Genomic DNA, 19,273 nt, shown 5'->3' on the forward strand with positions numbered 1-19,273 from the left:
CCAGGATGTGTTTTCAGTGGTTTTTAAGGCTTTTGTGTTAAAACAAATATGGCGGCCGAATCACGTGACCGATGACATCATTATTTTTTTCTGAACTAATTTATTCCTAGATTATGCTCAAGAAATTTCATCTTGATCGGATGAAGTTGTGTACTTGTCGAATTATGACATCATAATAGAGGCACCTATGACACCATCATTAACATTTTATTCCCCATGGAGAGTTCTTTACAATGAGCCATGTCTCAATTTTTTTTCTATTCAGCACTTTCGGAGATATAGAGGTGCAAAGTTTTTCGGTTTTTCCAAGATGGAGGCCGAACCACGTGAACTATGACATCATAATTATCATTAAAAAATTATACAGGTGGAGTTGCTCCTATGGTGGAAATTTCCTGTCAATCGGACCAACGGTTGCAGAGAAAATCATATTTATTCTGTGCGGACAAACAAACAGACAAACAAACAAACGGATTCAAATGCAATACCCTCTCCTCTGGCGAGGGTAACTATAAAGGCTTCTTAAGGCTAAGTAAGGTTATCAATGCTGCGATTAGCAGTGTCGCAGCTGATACTGTGGAGGGAAATCAGGGGTCTTATTCCCCAAAGACCACCGGCTCAAAGATTCATTGAACCGTTTTACTAAAAAAAAACGTGTATTTACAGCGCAAACTATCATCCCGTGCACATGGATGATTGGAGAGACGAACATGCTGCCTGCCCGACATCATAGCTCGCTCTCCTGACAGTCTCAAGAATCAGTCCTTATATACCTTCATGATTTGAATAGGTGGGAGGGGAAGAACAAACACACGTGAACCCATCCCCCACAGGTCACGTAGGCAAGACCATTCATTTTTATAGGTGGGAGGGACATGTAATCCCCCTCGGATGGTAATTTACAAACAGTTTATTGTGTCTTACTGTGATGTAGATAACCTCCACAGAGTTAACAATGTTTGTTCCATATCCCCAACTGAGTTAATTTGACCTCCGATGTAAAGGAAAGATTATGCAGATTTGCAAAACAACAGCCAGGATAAGTTGCATTCAAAAGCTGATTAACCTGCAGGGTTTACAATGGTCAATTTGACCTCCAGGAGTCATAGGGCCTACAAGCCTTTCCAGGATAACCCCTAAAACATTTGTCTATTTCTCCCTTCCCCATCGAAGCCATTAACAAAGTTTAACTCCTGAATAGACTCCTAAACCCTTTGTTGATTCTAAAACACCCATATTTTATTTGAACTCATATCGAGAGCCTAAAAGGGTTGGCGTCAGGAAGGGCATCCGGCCATAAAAACATTGCCTCAAAAAGAGAACCATGACAATTACAACTACATATGGGCAGGGTACAGCCCGAAGTACCCCGTGGGGGACCCGACTCCCTCTCGTCAAAACTCAAGGTGGGGAACCCGATCGAAGCAAGGGTGGAAATCACTCCATTTATGATGACAAAACGTCTGATGCCCGACGTGGAGATCGGTTTCTGAGGTTTGGGATATGGAATGTAGGGACAATGACAGGGAGATCAGGAGCAGTGGTGGAAGTATTGGTCAGAAGAAGAGTGGACATATGTTGTGTGCAGGAGACGAGATGGAAGGGAAGTGGTGTGAGAATGGTAAAGGGTAGGCAGGGACAGAAATACAAGTTTGTGTGGCAAGGGTGCCTGGAGGGCATGAATGGTGTTGGTGTCCTGTTTTCTGAGTTTGTAGACTGTGTGGTGAGTGTGACTAGAGTGAGTGAAAGGTTGATGATGGTGAAAATGATGATTGGGAAGCTCTTGGTGAACGTCATCTCGGGATATGCTCCGCAGGTTGGTCGGAGCGATGAAGAGAAGGACAAGTTCTGGTGTGCAATAGAGAAGCTGATGGAAAACGTGACAGATGAGGAAGTTGTTGTGGTAGGAGGAGACCTAAATGGACATGTGGGAAGGAGTATGGACGGTTTTGAGGGAGTTCATGGGGGTTACGGATATGGTGTGAGAAATGGAGAAGGTGAAAGGATTTTGGAGTTTGCTGATGGAGCTGATTTGTTCATTTGTAATACTCAGTTCCAGAAAGAGGATAATAAGCTTGTTACATACACGTCAGGTGGGTCGACGACAACCGTTGACTACCTGATGGTGAGGTGAAGTGGAGAGAGGGCAGTGCAGGGAGAGTGAGGAAGAGTTTTTTATATAAAGATAGCAACCCCACCTCCAGGACGAGGCTCAGGTCTATCATACCGGAGGAGGGAGTAACCAGGAAGAGATATTAAGGAATCGGAGACATCTCGAAGGAGGAAAGTTTCTGTTAAGCAGATCAAGTCTGGTTTGTCAGAAGCAACCTGTATGGAGAAATCAATCAAGTTTGAGCGAAGGCCCCGGATGTTTGAGGTCCATTCCGTTAAGGAAGAGGGAGTGGGAGCATCGGGTGCAGGGGAGGGGAGGGGTAGGGTAAGATGAAGGGTGAGAGGGGGAGGTAGGGAGAGCAGTTGATAGTGTGTCAGAGATTGCAGAACAGTTCGGAGAAAGGGAAGGACGAGGAGGACAAAAGGTTTGATGGTGATGGGATGAGGCACAGTGAGGGGTTGTTTGATTGGGGGCGGTGGGAGGACAGAGCAAAGTAGAAAGTTGAAGGAGGTGGAGGTATGAGATAGAAGGGAGAGGAAGTGGGGAGAATGCAGCTTTGAGGAGGAGGGGGAGGGGTGAGAATAGGAGAAACATGGTAGGGGGGGGAGATTTGAAGGGGAGGGGCAAGGGGGATTGAGGAGCAACTTCATTTCAATCGAATGTTATACTTTGAACATGAATAAGAAAATGAACCTGAAGTTTACTGTCTCTAAATTTGTCCCATTGCAGGTGTGCAGAGAGGAATGTGATCATATTTTTACTCTGCCTGCCTGTTTTGCAATTAAAGAAAATTGAAAATCATTTCAAACAGGAAACTTACTTTTTTAAAGGATTTAATAAAGGACACAAACAACAAGCACAACAACTAATTGTAACGTGTTAAATAAGGCGGTGTAATAGATGCTGCAGTAACAGCGGTAAACTTCTGGATTTGTTTTTTCGACAACATTTAAAATCTTTATTTTATTTCAATTGAATTATATTCATGAACAATCTGGAACACAAAATCACCTTTTTCACATTTTCAAATCCCGTCCGTTTAGCTGTGGTTGGACAAAATATTACAGCATTTTATGTCATCACGACCAATCAAATTTGCCGCTCGTAGACCACGCCCATGTCCTTGTTTCTCAAGAAGACTGCAGACCTCGCCCATGAAAAACAAAAATTTGACATCATTTCCTCCGAAACCGCTCAACCAAAAAAATTTAAACTTGGAATACGTCATCAACTCCCCTTGGGGTGTGAAGGGTGATAACGATGATATCATCAGTGAAGTGCTATTCCAGTCATAATTGGTTGAATTGAAATTCTTATCCAAAAATATTAAACTTTGTATTTCTGAGCTACGACCCGATGTGAGGGAAGAAATATATTTATGACGTACATAACCCAAGCCAAAAAAAGTATGTGACGTAAATAATAGGGTGCACGGATGATACGGGTAGTATATGGGCCATAATAGCAGTGGGCCATGATAGTAGCGTGTTCAGTTAACAATGGTATTTGTGTTCAGAATGAACGCGCGGAGCGAGACCAACCACTCTACGAGTGCCGTTCTAGTTTATACAAATGTTTGTTTGTATATTCTTCAAAAAATTTTTTAAAAACTACTCAACCAAAGCTAACCAAATTTTGCATATTGCCCAAAGGTACCTCAAGTATGGTTTCTGTATGGGTAGCATATATGGGGGGAGGGAGTTCAAGGTGGGGGAAAGACCCCAATTTTCTCCATGGAAATGTGTATCGTATAGCGCCACCTGGTGGTAGCGGGTATTACAAATCGTCATGCTGTATCAATACATTTTAAACAACTTGATAATATGCATTACGGTGATGTTGAAATCTGAGTGAGAATAATTCGAAATTTAAAAAAAATGTTTAATTTCCTCATTTTGGCTGATGGTGATGTTCGCTGACTTTCAAGCAGATGGAAGATGACCTCGGGCAAATTATGGAGTCAATTGAGCAGGATGTTTGTGAAGTACAACATGCCATCTTTTGTTTAAATCCGCCAGCAAAGTGACGGTTAAAATGCCACTTAGTTCCATAAACAGGTATTGTGTTTGAAATGTGTGCTTTAGTGGTATGTCGTAATGTGTGTTCCGGCACGAGTTGTATGTACAATCCTTAGAATGTGTGCTCAAGCAGGCAGCACTATGTTGGTGAGATGCCACAAAACGTTTGCCCATAAGCTGTATGCTCATTATGGTGTTTGTACAGATATGTATTGGAATTGAAGAGCTTCTTCCTTGATAAGAAGAGCGTTGCTGACATGTTTTATTTAATTTCTGAGCCAAAATCCTCATACACCAGCTTCCAGAATTACCCCCAAACTGTTCCTGATGATCATGTCTACCTTTAACACGTCGATGATGTAATTCACGGCATCTGTGACAGGGACAACCTGGATGCAGGAGATCCTGACCCTGGTGACGAGTAATGGTGACTTATCCCAAGTCCACACCCATCCCAATTGGGAGCGTGTACCCTGGTTGGAGCAGAATACGGCTAAAGGATTCCTTGAGAACCGAGCTGCGCCACGGCTCGTGAGCACGCACCTGCCTTACGAATATGCACCTGCCCAGCTGTCCAAAGGGAGAGGCAAGGTGCAGTGAAACAGAAATGTACAACTCATAAGCTTTGCGCTCACTAAGGTGTTTGTGCAGACATGTGTTGCAATTTAAGGGGATCTTCATTGTTGAACAATTTTGGAAATGTACAAGGACACTTTGAGAAACAATGTTATACCCTGGGGTTTGAGGAACATCCTGTAAGTAAATGCAAATTTTGAAATAATTCCTTCCCGGTGTGTACCCCGGTTTAGAATAGGTACACTGTATCCTTGCGCATCGTAAGAGGCGATTAAGGGTTGGCGTCAGGAAGGGCATCCGGTCATAAAAACATTGCTTCAAACAGGGAACCATGATTGTCATGAGGCCCGCAAGGCTAACCCCCGCTCTAGCGGGGAAAATGGCCTTAAAACGATCATTCTTCTATTCTATTTCCTTCCCTTGTAAATAGACAGACCTGAACCACGCCCCGGCAGAGGAGATGCACTTTACATTTCTCACTGTCCATGTCCTGATCTTACACCTTCCAGCCCCCAGGAGTGCATTTGGCAGTGACTTCCCCTCCGCTCCCACCTCTTGGTCACCTGTGTTGTACCGTCTTCCAAACAGTGACTACTCCATCAACATCTACATCCATGCATCCAACTCTCTCTCTCTCTCTGTCTCTCTGTCTCTCTGTCTCTCTGTCTCTCTGTCTCTCTGACAACATGGACAAATGTTTAACCACTCATCTCAACTCTCTCCCTCTTCCTCCTTTGTGGTGATTTCAATTGTCACCACGCAACTTGGCTGGCGTCGGTACCTCTATCACCAGCCATGGCACTTCAGCAAAGGACTTCCGAAAGTCAATAGGACTGACTCAATCCGTGAACTTTCCCACCTGGATTTCTACCAATGGCAAATCCTCCCTTCTGGACTTGATGGTGACAAACTTTCCAGCAAACGTCCCCTACTATTCCTCTGCTCCAAATGGTTCATCTGATCACGTGCTTGTGAAAGTCAACATCTCTCTGGCTATTCTCAGTGAGCTGCGTCAACGCTGGCGAGTCCGACAGTTCACTCAATCAGATTGGCAGGGACTGCAAGCAGCCATCTCTCTTCAGGACTGGTCTCCCATATCTACTGCTCAGCCTGGGAATTGTTCCCCATAAACCTGCTCTTTCTCAAGCACAGATTCATCCCATCTCGTCTTCAACTAACCTACCCTTCTTCCCACCCATGGTACGCTGAATCCTGTGGTGAGGCAGTTGCTCTGAAACGACTTACCTTCTCTTCCTGGAAGGCAAATCCAACTGAAGGCAATCTCGATGCTTTCCACAAAGCCCACAACAAGTGTGTGTCCATTCTCAAGATAGCCATAAAAAAACATCTGTCCAACCTCAAGATTGAACTTTCAAACTCGTCTCCCTCCTCTAAAACCTGATGGGGCCTTGTTAAGTCTATCTCTGGAGTGTGCTCCCCTTCCATCCCTTCCATTTCTTCAAATGGAACCACAGCCGACTCTGCTCGTAAGAAGGCCGAATGCCTCCATTGTGTTTGCTTCCAAATCTTGTGACCCCTAACCCTCACTCTCGGTGCCCATCCTTCCCGGTCGTACCCAACTGCTCCTGAACTCTGTCTTTTGCACCTGAGAAGGTGGAGAAGGTTATTTCAACCTTCGATTCTTGTTCTGCAGTTGCACAGGACAACATCAGCTCACGTGTCATAAAAATCTTCTCTGCTGTTTTTGCCTCTGCTGCTCAAGCACATCCCCTCTCTGCCCTCTCCACCCTATAATTTGCCTGAGGTCATCTTCCATCTGCTTGGAAATCCCACCATTACTGCATTACATAAAATAGTTGCAAAAACGGATCCACTTCACCAAGCTGATCCCCTCTTTAGGTAGTAGGTTGGAGACAGCAACCGCCTAGGGTAGTACTACCATCCTGACTTAGGTGCGTTAAAGTGGTGCCTGGAAGCATCTTACACTCTCCGTGTCAGGATTGCTGGTCTTACTTTCTGTCTCACTCAAATTACAGCTACCGGGCCAAGCTTCAACCTCTTTCTCGCAAACAAACACCAGACACTTTTCATCGTACACTTTTCATCATATACTTTTCATCATTTATTTAAGGCCTGGCCTCGATGAGGGCTATATAGTCCGTGCCTGGAGCAACATAAAACAAGCGTTACGCCTAGGTCCCCCGTCGTTGAAGTGATGTGAGTTGACAAAGTGGAAGACGCAAGGCGGCCATCTTGGATTTTGACGTGGCGACCCAATTTTCAATAGCGTTCTCCCTTATGCCTAGATACACCCACACACCAGATTAGAAGTTAGTAGTTCGTTTATTTTTCAAGATATTTCGCTCACAAGGTTCAGACATATATATGGTGGCGGCCATCTTGGATTTTGACGTGGCGACCCAATTTTCAATAGCGTTCTCCCTTATGCCTAGACACACCCACACACTAGATTAGAAGTTGGTACTTCGCTTATTTTTCAAGATATTCCGCTCACAAGGTTCAGACATACATGGCGTCAGACATACATGGCGGCGGCCATCTTGGATTTTGACGTGGCGATCTAATTTTCAATAGGGTTCTTCCATATGCCTAGTTGCACTCACACACCAAATTAGAATTCGGTCCTTCGCTTACGCACGCACGCACGTCCGCACGCACACACGGACGACGGAGGGGAAAACCAAAGTCCTCCTTTTGCTCCGCGGTGCGACGGGGGACAGAAAGACCTGTCAGCTTACTTCCAATAATCAGAAAGCTCATGGAATGCATCATCCCGGTTGATATGAAATCCTTCATTTTCTCCAACAACCTCATCTCAGATCATCAGTTTGGTTTTCGACCAGATCACTCTACCTTGGACTTGCTTCTTCTACTCAACCAAAAATGGATGGAGGCCCTCAATGTCAGACACAAGACCATCTATCTGGACATATCTTGTGCTTTTGATAGGCTGGCATCCCGCCTTGCTCTCTAAACTGTCTCCAAGACCAGCTCCACACATGGCTAACTGACTTCGTCTACTCCCATAGCTAATGTGCGGCTCTCAAAGAAATCCTTTAATCTCCTCTCCGTGTCAAGGCTGGAGGGCCCCAAGGCAGGTTTCTGGGCACTGTCTTGTTCCTCATCTTCATCAATAATCTCTCTGAAAATCCTCTATCTATTTGCTGATGGCATCCCTCATCCTTCAGAGAGGCAGGCCGCAGCCTCTTCCCTCTCTTCAGACCATCAAAAACTCAAAAGCTGGTCAAACACTTGGAATATGTCTTTCAATCCTGACAAATATCACACACTCACTGTCTCTCTCTGAAAGAATCGTCTGGCAATCACCCCTACCCATCTACTCTCTTAACAATCTTCTCGAGGAAGTTACGTTTTGAAACTCCTGGGTCTCACTATCTGCCATGATCTTTCCTGGGAAAACCACATTTCAAAGTTGGCCTCCAAAGCATCGTCATCGACTGGGCATCCTTCGCCGTACAAATTCCTTCCTTGGCACACCTGAACTCCTATCCATCTACAAAGCGTCATCCGCAGCTTGATGGAGTACTGCTCTCCCCTTCTGGGCCGGCTCCCCTGCCCCATATCTTGACACCGTGGAAACCAAGTCCTTCAAGATTATTGGAATCTCCAGCGATGAATCTGAGTCTATGGGCCTATCATTACACCATCACAGACAGGTCGGTGGTCTCTCTATCTTCTACCGTCCCCTTTCTGGTCTTGCACCCTCTTCCCGCTCCGTGCTTTGTCCCCCCCTCCCCCCCCCCCCCTCCCCGCGCCCCAGGTTCCTGCAGGAGGGAAACAGTGCACCTTCCTCCTTCGTATGGTTAAACTACCAGAATTTCAGATCACTGCTCACCTACACTCATTACCTCAGCCACCGGAGGTTATGTTTTCACCCCTGTCTGTCAGTTTGTCTATCTGTCTGTGAACAGGATATCACAAAAGGTTGTGGACGGATTTGGACGACAAGGACGGTTGGTTGTGTCTGTGACAAGTACGAATCGATTCGATTTTGGTGAAGATCCTAAACTCCCCCCTTGCCCCGCCACTCTTAAACTCCCCCCCTACCCCTCCACTCCTGAACTCCCCCCTTGCCCTTCCACTCCTGAACTCCCCCCTTGCCCTTCCCCTCCTAAACTCCCCCCTCACTCCTCCCCTTCAAAACTCCCCCCCAACCCCTCCCATTCAAATCTCCCCCCATACCATTCCTCTCCAATTCTCCCTCCTCCCCCCTCCTCCTCAAAGCTGCCTCCTCCCCACTTCGTCTCCCTTCTATCTCATACCTCCACCCCCCCCCCCAACCTTCTTCTTTCCTCTGCCCCCCCTCAAACAACCCCTCTCTGTGCCTCATCCCTTCACCTTCAAACCTTTCATCCTCCTCATCCTTCCCTTTCTTGGAACTCTTCTGCAATCGCTGATACACTAACAACTGCTCTCCCTACCTCCCCCTCTCATCCTTCATCTTACCCTACTCCTCCCCTCCCCTGTCCTGTACCCGATGCTCCCCCTCTCTCTTCATTAACGGTATGGACCTCAAACAACCGGGGCCTTCGCTCAAACCTGACTGATCTCTCCATACAGGTTGCTTCTGACAATCCAGACTTGATCTGCTTAACAGAGACTTTCCTCCTTCAAGATGTCTCTGATTCCTTAATATCTCTTCCTGGTTACTCCCTCCTCCGGTATGATAGACCTGAGCCTCGGCCTGGTGGTGGGGTGGCTATCTTTATCAAAAACTCTCTTCCTCACTCTCCTTGCACTGCCCTCTCTCCTCCTCACCCCCAGGAGTACCTCTGGCTACGGCTTCCTCTCCGCTCCCACCTTTTGTTCATATGTGTTCTGTACCGTCCCCCAAACAGTGATGACTCCATCTACATTTCACTGTCTGACAACATGGACCAACTTCTATCCACTCATCCCAACTCTCTCTTCCTCATTTGTGGTGACTTCAATTGTCATCATGCCACCTGGTTGGGTGTGGGTTCCTCTCTCACCAGTCATGGCACCTCAGCAAAGGACTTCTGTGACTCACTGGGATTGACACAATCTGTCAATTTCCCGACCCGGATCTCAGCCAATGGAGTATCTTCTCTTCTAGACTTGGTTATGACTAACTTCCCTGTTAATGTCTGCTGCTCTTCTTCTGCTCCAATCGGTTCTTCTGATCATGTGCTTGTCAAAGTGGACATCTCTCTGGCCATTCTCAGAGAGCCTCCTCAGCGTCGACGAGTCTGGCATTTCACTCAGGCCGACTGGGACGGTCTTCAAGCAGCCATCAATCGTCTGGATTGGTCTCCCATCTCCACTGCCTCTGACATCAATTCTTCCTGGGAATTCTTCCAAAGCAAACTGATCTCTCTCATGCACAGATTTATCCAATCTCGCCTTCAGTTGTCTTACCCTTCCTCCTGTCCATGGTACACTGAATCTTGTGGTGAGGCAGTTGCCCTGAAACAACTTGCCTTTGCCTCTTGGAAGGCTAATCCAACTGAAGGAAATCTCAGTTCCTTCCACCAAGCTCGGAACAAGTGTGTGTCTACCCTCAGGAGTGCCAGGAAGCACTATCTCTCCTCACTCAAGAATGAACTCTCAAACCTGTCTCCTTCCTCCAAATCCTGGTGGCGTCTGGTCAAATCCGTTTCTGGTGTTTGTTCCCCCTCCATCCCCTCCCTTACCTCAAATGGCCACACAGTTGACATCACACGTGACAAAGCCGAATGCCTCAACTCTGTGTTTGCCTCAAAATCCTTAGTCCCAAACCCATCTCTCTCTGTTCCCACCTTTCCCAGTCGAACCAAACTGCTCCTGGACTCTGTGACCTTCTCTCCTGACAAGGTGGAGGAGTTTTTGTCAAACCTCGACTTTGATTCTGCAACTGGACCAGATGGCATCAGCCCACGGGTCCTAAAATCCTGCTCTGCCGCTCTATCTCACCCTCTCTCTGTTCTTTTCACCCTATCTTTTGCTCAAGGTCATCTGCCAGCATCCTGGAAATCAGCAAACATTACCGCTTTACACAAAAAAGGTGCAAAAACAGATCCTTGCACCTACAGACCAATCAGCCTGCTCCAAATTATCAGCAAAGTCATGGAATCCATCATTGCTTCGGATATGAAATCTTTCCTCTTCTCCAATGGCTTGATCTCTGATCATCAATTTGGTTTCAGACCAGGTCACTCTACTCTGGACATGCTGCTTCTGCTGTCTCAACAATGGATGGAGGTCCTCAATGCCAAACAGGAAATCAGAGCTGTCTCCCTTGACATATCACGTGCCTTCGATACGGTCTGGCACCCAGCTCTGCTCACCAAACTCTCCTCCCATGGTATCCATGGAAATCTCCATGCATGGCTTGCGGACTTCCTCTCTGGTCGTAGTCAACGTGTGGCCCTGAATGGATTTCTCTCATCTCCCCTTCCCGTTCAGGCTGGAGTTCCCCAAGGCAGTGTTCTGGGCCCTGTGCTTTTTCTGGTCTTTATCAATGATCTCTCCGACTCTCTGGAAAATCCTCTGTATCTCTTTGCTGATGACTCCACTCTCTGCCGCTCCATTCCTCATCCCTCAGATCGGCAGTCTGCAGCCTCCTCACTCTCTGAAGACCTGGACCAAATCACAGACTGGTCAAACATGTGGAACATGTCTTTCAATCCTGACAAATCTCACACTCTTACTATGTCTCTCCGAAAAGATCGACTGGACAACCCTCCCATCTACTTTCTCAACAATCCTCTCCAAGAAGTTCTGTCGCTCAAGCTTTTGGGTCTCACCATCTGCCATGATCTTTCTTGGGAAAACCACATTTCCAAGCTGGCCTCCAAAGCCAGTCGCCGACTGGGTATCCTCCGTCGTGCGAAGTCCTTCCTAGGCACACCTGAGCTCCTCACCACATACAAGGCTTTCATCCGCAGCTCAATGGAATACTGTTCTCCCCTATGGGCTGGTGCTCCTGCCTCACACCTGGCTCGGCTTCACGCTGTTGAATCCAAAGCTTTCAGAATCATTGGAATCTCCCGCGATGAAGCTATCTCTGAGGGCCTTTCACTCACTCACTCACCGCAGGCAGGTAGGTGGTCTTTCTGTCTTCTACCGACTCCTCTCCGGCCTTGCTCCCCCAGCTCTCTCTGTGCTCTGTCCCCCAAATATTCCTACAGGTCGCACAAGATCTGCCAGCCACCCTCTGATGGTTAAACTGCCGAAATCTCGGCTCTCTGCTCACCTTCACTCTTTCATTCCTCTTTTCTCCCGCCTCTGGAACAAACTCCCACACTCACTTCAATCACACTCCTCCCTCCAGGTCTTCAAAACAGCTGTTCACCACCATCTCTTATCTTCCCCCATCCAAAACCTTGATCTTTTCTACCCCCACTAATTCACCCCAGATCCACCTTGTTTGAAATTCCAACTTCTTTCCTGGAAGTCTTGGCAGTGTCCATATGTTTTATACCTCTCCCACCCCCCCCCCCCTCTTCCCATGCCTCCCCCCCAAAGCCCTCTCCCTCCCACAGTTCTCTCGATGTCTCCATGTCTCTCGGTCCCTGCTCTCAAATGTTGTGTTTGTGTCCTTCCCCCTCTCTCCCCATCTTGTCTACCGCTCCCGATGTTATTTGTTTTGTGTGTCTGTTTGTCTTTCTGTGTGATTAATGTTCGCTCTTTCACGAGCCTCGATCTTGTATACAAAACAAAAAAAAACAAAAAAACAAAAAAAATCTGAATATGGATTGGGATACGATAATTATTTAATTTTTCAAGTGATCCGTAACCATTGAGGGATCGAACGATAAGCGGTATATAGCATGACATTTAAAAAAGTTGTGGACAAGTTGGTTTGGTGACAAGAATCAGACTTTGGGGACTCCCATGGGAGTAACTGGCCAGGGTAGCCCAAGTAACCTGAACTTTGACCTTTTTCAGGTGATCTACACGGCACGAAATCCCAAGGACGTGACCACGTCATACTATCATTTCAGCAAGTTTGCAAAGTTCCTCCAGGATCCCGGGGATTTTGACGACTTCTTCAACAAGATGCTCCATGGCACAGGTGAGACTGAGAGCAGGTTTAGAGGGGAATTGGGGGGAAGTGGGCTCAAGTGTTTTGAGAGAAAGGTCTGTAAATGTACAGTAGATGCAGGTAGACTGGAGTACAGTTTCATACCTGTGAGAGCAGGTTTAGAGGGGAATTGGAGGGGGGGTGTGGGGGGGGGGAGACTCAACTGCTTTTGAGAAAAAGGTCTGTAAATGTACAGCAAATGCAGGTAGACTGGAGTACAGTTTCATACCTGTACAATGTCACATGACACGCGTGCCATACTGTCCGTATGCAGTGTACATGTGCCCATGGTTTAAGCACATCCAGGGCTGGCTTGATCATAAAGACCAGATGGACATGCTCTACGTCACGTACGAGGACATGATCATGGTTAGTGATGTCTTTGTGGATAAATAAAAGATTCTCCTGATGTTGATTTTTATGTTTGAGAATGTTTAGGCCCTTACCTGAACACAGTGGTGTCCACAGGTTGTTTTATTGCTCGCAGTCTCATGCATCTCAATTTCTGGAAAACATGGTGCGTTGGGGAGGGGGGAGGGGGGAGGGGGGAGGGGGGAGGGGGGGCTTGTACAGGTGTGAGGCTCATCGAAGAGAGCAAGATTAAATTGACGGTGGGGTAGTAGCGGGACAACAATTAGTAGCGGTAAGGAGGAGAAAAAAGAACAGGAAAGGAAGAGAGAGTCGAGAAAGACAAAGTGTGGAAGGGGTGGATGGAGGGAGTGGGAGAGGAGAGAAACAACATAGACCCTGGGAAGTGAGAGGGTTGAGTTAGGAAGAGTTAATGGGAGTAATAAAAATCATGGATCATAATTGGGGGTTATAAGAGGGGACGGTGCACTGCTTCCTTGAAGTCCTGGAGTGAAGAGTGAGGAACAAAAGCCTCTAGATTCTAGAAGGAGGTTCCATGGATCGGAGAGGTGAGGAATAAAAGAGTTGAGGTGTGCAGTCAGAATGGATTTTGGAAGTTTACCCAGGAAGAGGAGGAACAGGTGCATCCTGGAATTGCTGGGAAGGGCCAGAGGATAGAGTGCAGGGAACAAGACAGGTGGAGAGGAGGTAGAACCAGACACCACTGGGCCTACCTGCGATGTGAGAACAGGTCTTGTGATATGATTAGGTCTTGTGATAGGATTAGGTCTTGTGATATGATTAGGTCTTGTGATATGATTAGGTCTTGTGATATGATTAGGTCTTGTGATAGGATTAGGTCTTCTGATAGGATTAGATCTTGTGATAGGATTAGGGTCTTGTGATAGGATTCGGGTCTTGTGATAGGATTAGAGTCTTGTGATATGATCTTGTGATAGGATTAGGGTCTTGTGATAGGATTAGGGTCTTGTGATAGGATTAGGGTCTTGTGATAGGATTAGGGTCCTGTGATAGGATTAGGGTCTTGTGATAGGATTAGGGTCTTGTGATAGGATTAGGGTCTTGTGATAGGATTAGGGTCTTGTGATAGGATTAGGGTCTTGTGATAGGATTAGGGTCTTGTGATAGGATTAGGGTCCTGTGATAGGATTAGGGTCTTGTGATAGGATTAGGTCTTTGGATATGATTAGGTCTTTGGATATGATTAGGTCTTGTGATAGGATTAGGGTCTTGTGATAGGATTAGGGTCTTGTGATAGGATTAGGGTCTTGTGATAGGATTAGGGTCTTGTGATAGGATTAGGGTCTTGTGATAGGATTAGGGTCTTGTGATAGGATTAGGGTCTTGTGATAGGATTAGGGTCTTGTGATAGGATTAGGGTCTTGTGATAGGATTAGGGTCTTGTGATAGGATTAGGTCTTGTGATAGGATTAGCTCTTGTGATAGGATTAGGTCTTGTGATAGGATTAGGTCTTGTGATAGGATTAGGTCTTGTGAACAGGTCTTGTGATAAGACCTAATTCTATCACACGACCTAATCCTATGATAGAATTAGGTCTTGTGAACAGGTCTTGTGATCGGATTAGGTCTTGTGAACAGGTCTTGTGAACAGATCTTGTGATAGGATTAGGTCTTGTGAACAGGTCTTGTGAACAGATCTTGATAGGATTAGGTCTTGTGAACAGGTCTTGCGATAGGATTACGTCTTGTGATAGAATTAGGTCTCGTGAACAGGTCTAGCGATAAGATTAAGTCTTGTGATAGAATTAGGTCTTGTGAACAGGTCTTGTGATAGGATTAGGTCTTGTGATAGGATTAGGTCTTGTGATAGGATTAGGTCTTGTGATAGGATTAAGTCTTGTGATAGAATTACATCTTGTGAACAGGTCTTGTGATAGGATTAGGTCTTGTGATAGAATTACGTCTTGTGAACAGGTCTTGTGATAGGATTAGGTCTTGTGATAGAATTACGTCTTGTGAACAGGTCTTGTGATAGGATTAGGTCTTGTGATAGAATTACGTCTTGTGAACAGGTCTTGTGATAGGATTAGGTCTTGTGAACAGGTCTTGTGAACAGGTCTTGTGATAGGATTAGGTCTTGTGATAGGATTTGGTCTTGTGATAGAATTTGGTCTTGTGATAGAATTAGGTCTTGTGAACAGGTCTTGTGATAGGATTAGGTCTTGTGATAGGATTAGGTCTTGTGAACAGGTCTTGTGATAGGATTAGGTCTTGTGAACAGATCTTGTGATAGGATTAGGTCTTGTGATCAGGTCTTGATAGGATTAGGTCTTGTGAACAGATCTTGATTGGATTAGGTCTTGTGATAGGATTAAGTCTTGTGATAGGATTAGTTCTTGTGATAGAATTACGTCTTGTGAACAGGTCTTGTGATAGAATTAGGTCTTGTGAACAGGTCTTGTGATAGAATTAGGTCTTGTGAACAGGTCTTGGGATAGGATTAGGTCTTGTGAACAGGTCTTGTGATAGAATTAGGTCTTGTGAACAGGTCTTGGGATAGGATTAGGTCTTGTGAACAGGTATTGTGAACAGGTCTTGTGATAGGATTTGGTCTTGTGATAGAATTAGGTCTTGTGAACAGGTCTTGTGATAGAATTAGGTCTTGTGAACAGGTCTTGGGATAGGATTAGGTCTTGTGAACAGGTCTTGTGATAGAATTAGGTCTTGTGAACAGGTCTTGGGATAGGATTACATCTTGTGAACAGGTCTTGTGAACAGGTCTTGGGATAGGAGTAGGTCTTGTGAACAGGTCTTGGGATAGGATTAGGTCTTGTGAACAGGTCTTGGGATAGGATTAGGTCTTGTGAACAGGTCTTGTGATCGGATTAGGTCTTGTGAACAGGTCTTGTGAACAGATCTTGTGATCGGATTAGGTCTTGTGAACAGGTCTTGTGAACAGATCTTGTGATAGGATTAGGTCTTGTGAACAGGTCTTGCAATAGGATTAGGTCTTGTGAACAGATCTTGTGATAGGATTACGTCTTGTGAACAGGTCTTGTGAACAGGTCTTGTCATAGGATTTGGTCTTGTGATAGAATTAGGTCTTGTGAACAGGTCTTGTGAACAGGTCTTGTAATAGGATTAGGTCTTGTGATAGGATTAGGTCTTGTGAACAGATCTTGTGATAGGATTAGGTCTTGTGAACAGATCTTGTGATAGGATTAGGTCTTGTGAACGTTCTTGTGATAGGATTAGTTCTTGTGAACAGATCTTGATAGGATTAGGTCTTGTGAACAGATCTTGATAGAATTAGGTCTTGTGAACAGGTCTTGTGAACATGTCTTGTGATAGGATTAGGACTTGTGATAGAATTAGGTCTTGTGAACAGGTCTTGCGATAAGATTAGGTCTTGTGATAGGATTAGGTCTTGTGAACAGGTCTTGTGTTCTCGTCGTTTGCATTTCCAATACTTTGTAGGGGTTTATAATCCAGACAGGACTATAGGTGCAGTGCTCTACTTGGAATGAAATAATTGTTCTGTAGATGATCACCTGTATGCCACAAGATGGTGCATACAAGTCCTGCACACTCATCCACTCATGGTGACAAAAGCTTTAACTGCTCTCCTCGTTTGAATGTACCAAAATAAGAAAACGAGGAGAGTTAGAGCTGGTGTACAATTGATTAATCAACAATCTGAAGACCATTTACATTCTCCCCGAGTTTTAAAAACCAAAAGACAGTAACTCGGTGAACTCGACAAATCGAATTATCAATTGATTACATGTTGAATATTGATTATTGATTATTGAATATTGAAGAGGCCCAGCATTTTTGTGATTATTTTCACCCTCAGGACCTGCGAGGGAACGTCCTTCGTATCGCGGAGTTTCTTGGTTATGATCTCAATGAAGGTGTGTTGTCGACCATCGTGAATCACTGCACCTTCAGCTCCATGAAAGATAGCAAGATGGTGAACTACACTCTGGTGCCAAACAAGCTGATGGATCACACCACAGGGAAATTCATGCGGAAAGGTGAGGTCATGTGTGTGTACATGTATATGTATAAACATGCACATGTGTGGGTGTGTCTGTTTGTCCGTTTATGTCTGTTGTGTGTGTGTGTGTGTGTCTGTTGTGTGTGTCTCTGTTGTGTCATGTGTGTGTGTCTGTTGTATGTGTGTGTGTTTCTGTGTCTCTGTTTGTGTGCTTGTCTGTTTGGGTGTGTGTGTGTGTCTGTTTGTGTGTGTGTCTGTTTGTGTGTGTGTCTGTTGTGTGTGTGTCTGTTTCTGTGTGCATGTGTCTGTTTGTATGTGTGTGTGTGTGTGTGTGTGTGTCTATTTGTATGTGCGAGTGTGTGTGTGTGTCTGTTTGTATATGTGTGTGTGTGTGTGTGTGTCTGTTGGTATGTGTGTGTGTGTGTGTGTGTGTGTGTGTTTGTGTGTGTGTGTGTCTATTTGTATGTGCGAGTGTGTGTGTGTGTGTCTGTTTGTATATGTGTGTGTGTGTGTGTGTGTCTGTTGGTATGTGTGTGTGTGTGTGTGTGTGTGTGTGTGTGTGTGTGTGTGTGTGTGTGTGTATATGTGTTGTAAAAGTCAGAGTTACAACATTGGCTCAGATCATGAGTTTAATCTCAATCGATCCCGAACAATACCTGTAAAGAGAACCAGCGAACATCATATCAATATTCAGCATACATCTGAACTAGTAATGAGTTTACAGATGAGCACAACCAAGCCGTAACAAAGTGGCGGTATGTACCATCTATTTATGCACCAGCATAACATACAGTAAATGTCTCAGGTATGATCATAGCGCAGAATGACCGAGTTCTTATAACGGCCGCATAGCGGACAAAAGACGAATGACACCTGGGTTCAGACGTTAGACAGAATTTCATGACATTCTCCCCGGCGTTAAATCGACACTACCCATCGGGGTGAAAGCAAGCGGATAGCAGTATAGAAAACGTCAGTTAGCAAAAGGATACATAGAGCAGAAATGCATGTCAGTCCCAGCCGTAGCGATCGGGGCAGCGAATTTCTCTTCCGGCGCGTGTTCGGTAAGCGTTGGGAGCTTCAACCACGAGACCAAATTCCCCCACGTCGGAATAACTGCCTATCACGGGAGACGGCGGCGGCGGGTCAGGGCCGACCGGATCGGGTGTGTGCGGGAGCGGAGTTGATGGTGAATGCCCCATCAATGGGTCCCCCTAGCTGAGTTCCGGCTGAACGGTATCCCCGCACGGAGCAAGATGACGCACCGAGACTGTAGACTCGCATCCATTTGGCAGCAGCACTCGAGCGTGCTCGGGATTGGCTTGGAGAATGTGAACCTTGTCGACAAGCGGGTCATATTTACTTTGACGAACAGCGCATTTGAGGAAAGCCGGTCCGGGCTCAGCTAGCCAGCCCGGCAAAGGTCGAACAGCACCAGAACGGCGCGAGTAACGAAACAGATGATCGTGAGGAGTTTGATTAGTAGCTGTGCACAATAAAGTCCTGATCGAGTTTAACGCCCCGTGCACCATCCAGGTCCATCGGTCCAGTCTTAGTCCGCGAGACTTAAGGCCCAGAGTAATGGCCTTCCATATAATGCCATTAAATCTTTCCACCTGACTGTTCACCTGTGGCCTGTATGGGGTAGTATAGCTTGAAGCTATTGTTACAGACGCGGTTTTAGATGTTAGTTTACCGAGCGGTTTGGTATTACCGCGTCCGCACAGTTACTCCCCGATTAGAACCCTATCCCGCCCGATTCCACTCGACGTTGACCAAGTCGCGCTATGCTAAATCAATGAAGGAAAGGACACAACGGCTGGGATAAATGCAACGACACAAGGGGTACAGTTCTCAAGACCTCCGGAGGAGGATATAATATTGGTGATGCAGAAACGGGTAGATTACACGGTAAGAGGTAAAGCACAGAAAAGATGGGCACTTAGACACAGTCTTATCTTATCCCCGACAGACCACAGACAAACGGGACAAGACTGACTTACACAGGGATTGATGGCAAGGAAGGGCAGGCAGTCGATAGCTCAAGGTGCACCTTGGCTCAGGGGCAGAATCAAACGCGGTCCGGTCCAGAGATGCGGGGAGGTATTCAGCGCTTGGAGGTGGCGTCTTCTCTCTCCAAGCTGGGGGCGCATCTGACGTCACCTCCCTCTTTCTGCGCATGCTCAGCGGGGAGTGACACGCCCTCG

At 46.1% G+C, this 19,273-nt stretch overlaps 1 protein-coding gene across 3 annotated transcripts in view; it reads left to right on the forward strand.

Moving 5' to 3' along the window:
• Positions 1-19,273, forward strand: part of SULT2B1 (sulfotransferase family 2B member 1) — a 60,241-nt gene that overhangs the window by 9,641 nt on the left and 31,327 nt on the right. For all 3 annotated transcript variants that reach the window (XM_068115392.2, XM_068115391.2, XM_078779163.1), the window contains exons 3-6: positions 4,514-4,722; positions 12,601-12,727; positions 13,011-13,105; positions 16,923-17,103. In XM_068115392.2, the coding sequence (XP_067971493.2) occupies positions 4,514-4,722; positions 12,601-12,727; positions 13,011-13,105; positions 16,923-17,103 (612 nt within the window). The remainder of the gene's footprint in view (positions 1-4,513; positions 4,723-12,600; positions 12,728-13,010; positions 13,106-16,922; positions 17,104-19,273) is intronic.

The sequence above is a fragment of the Myxine glutinosa genome, chromosome 5 (genome assembly GCF_964187855.1).
Source record: "Myxine glutinosa chromosome 5, kmMyxGlut1.1, whole genome shotgun sequence".
Taxonomy (NCBI): domain Eukaryota; kingdom Metazoa; phylum Chordata; class Myxini; order Myxiniformes; family Myxinidae; genus Myxine; species Myxine glutinosa.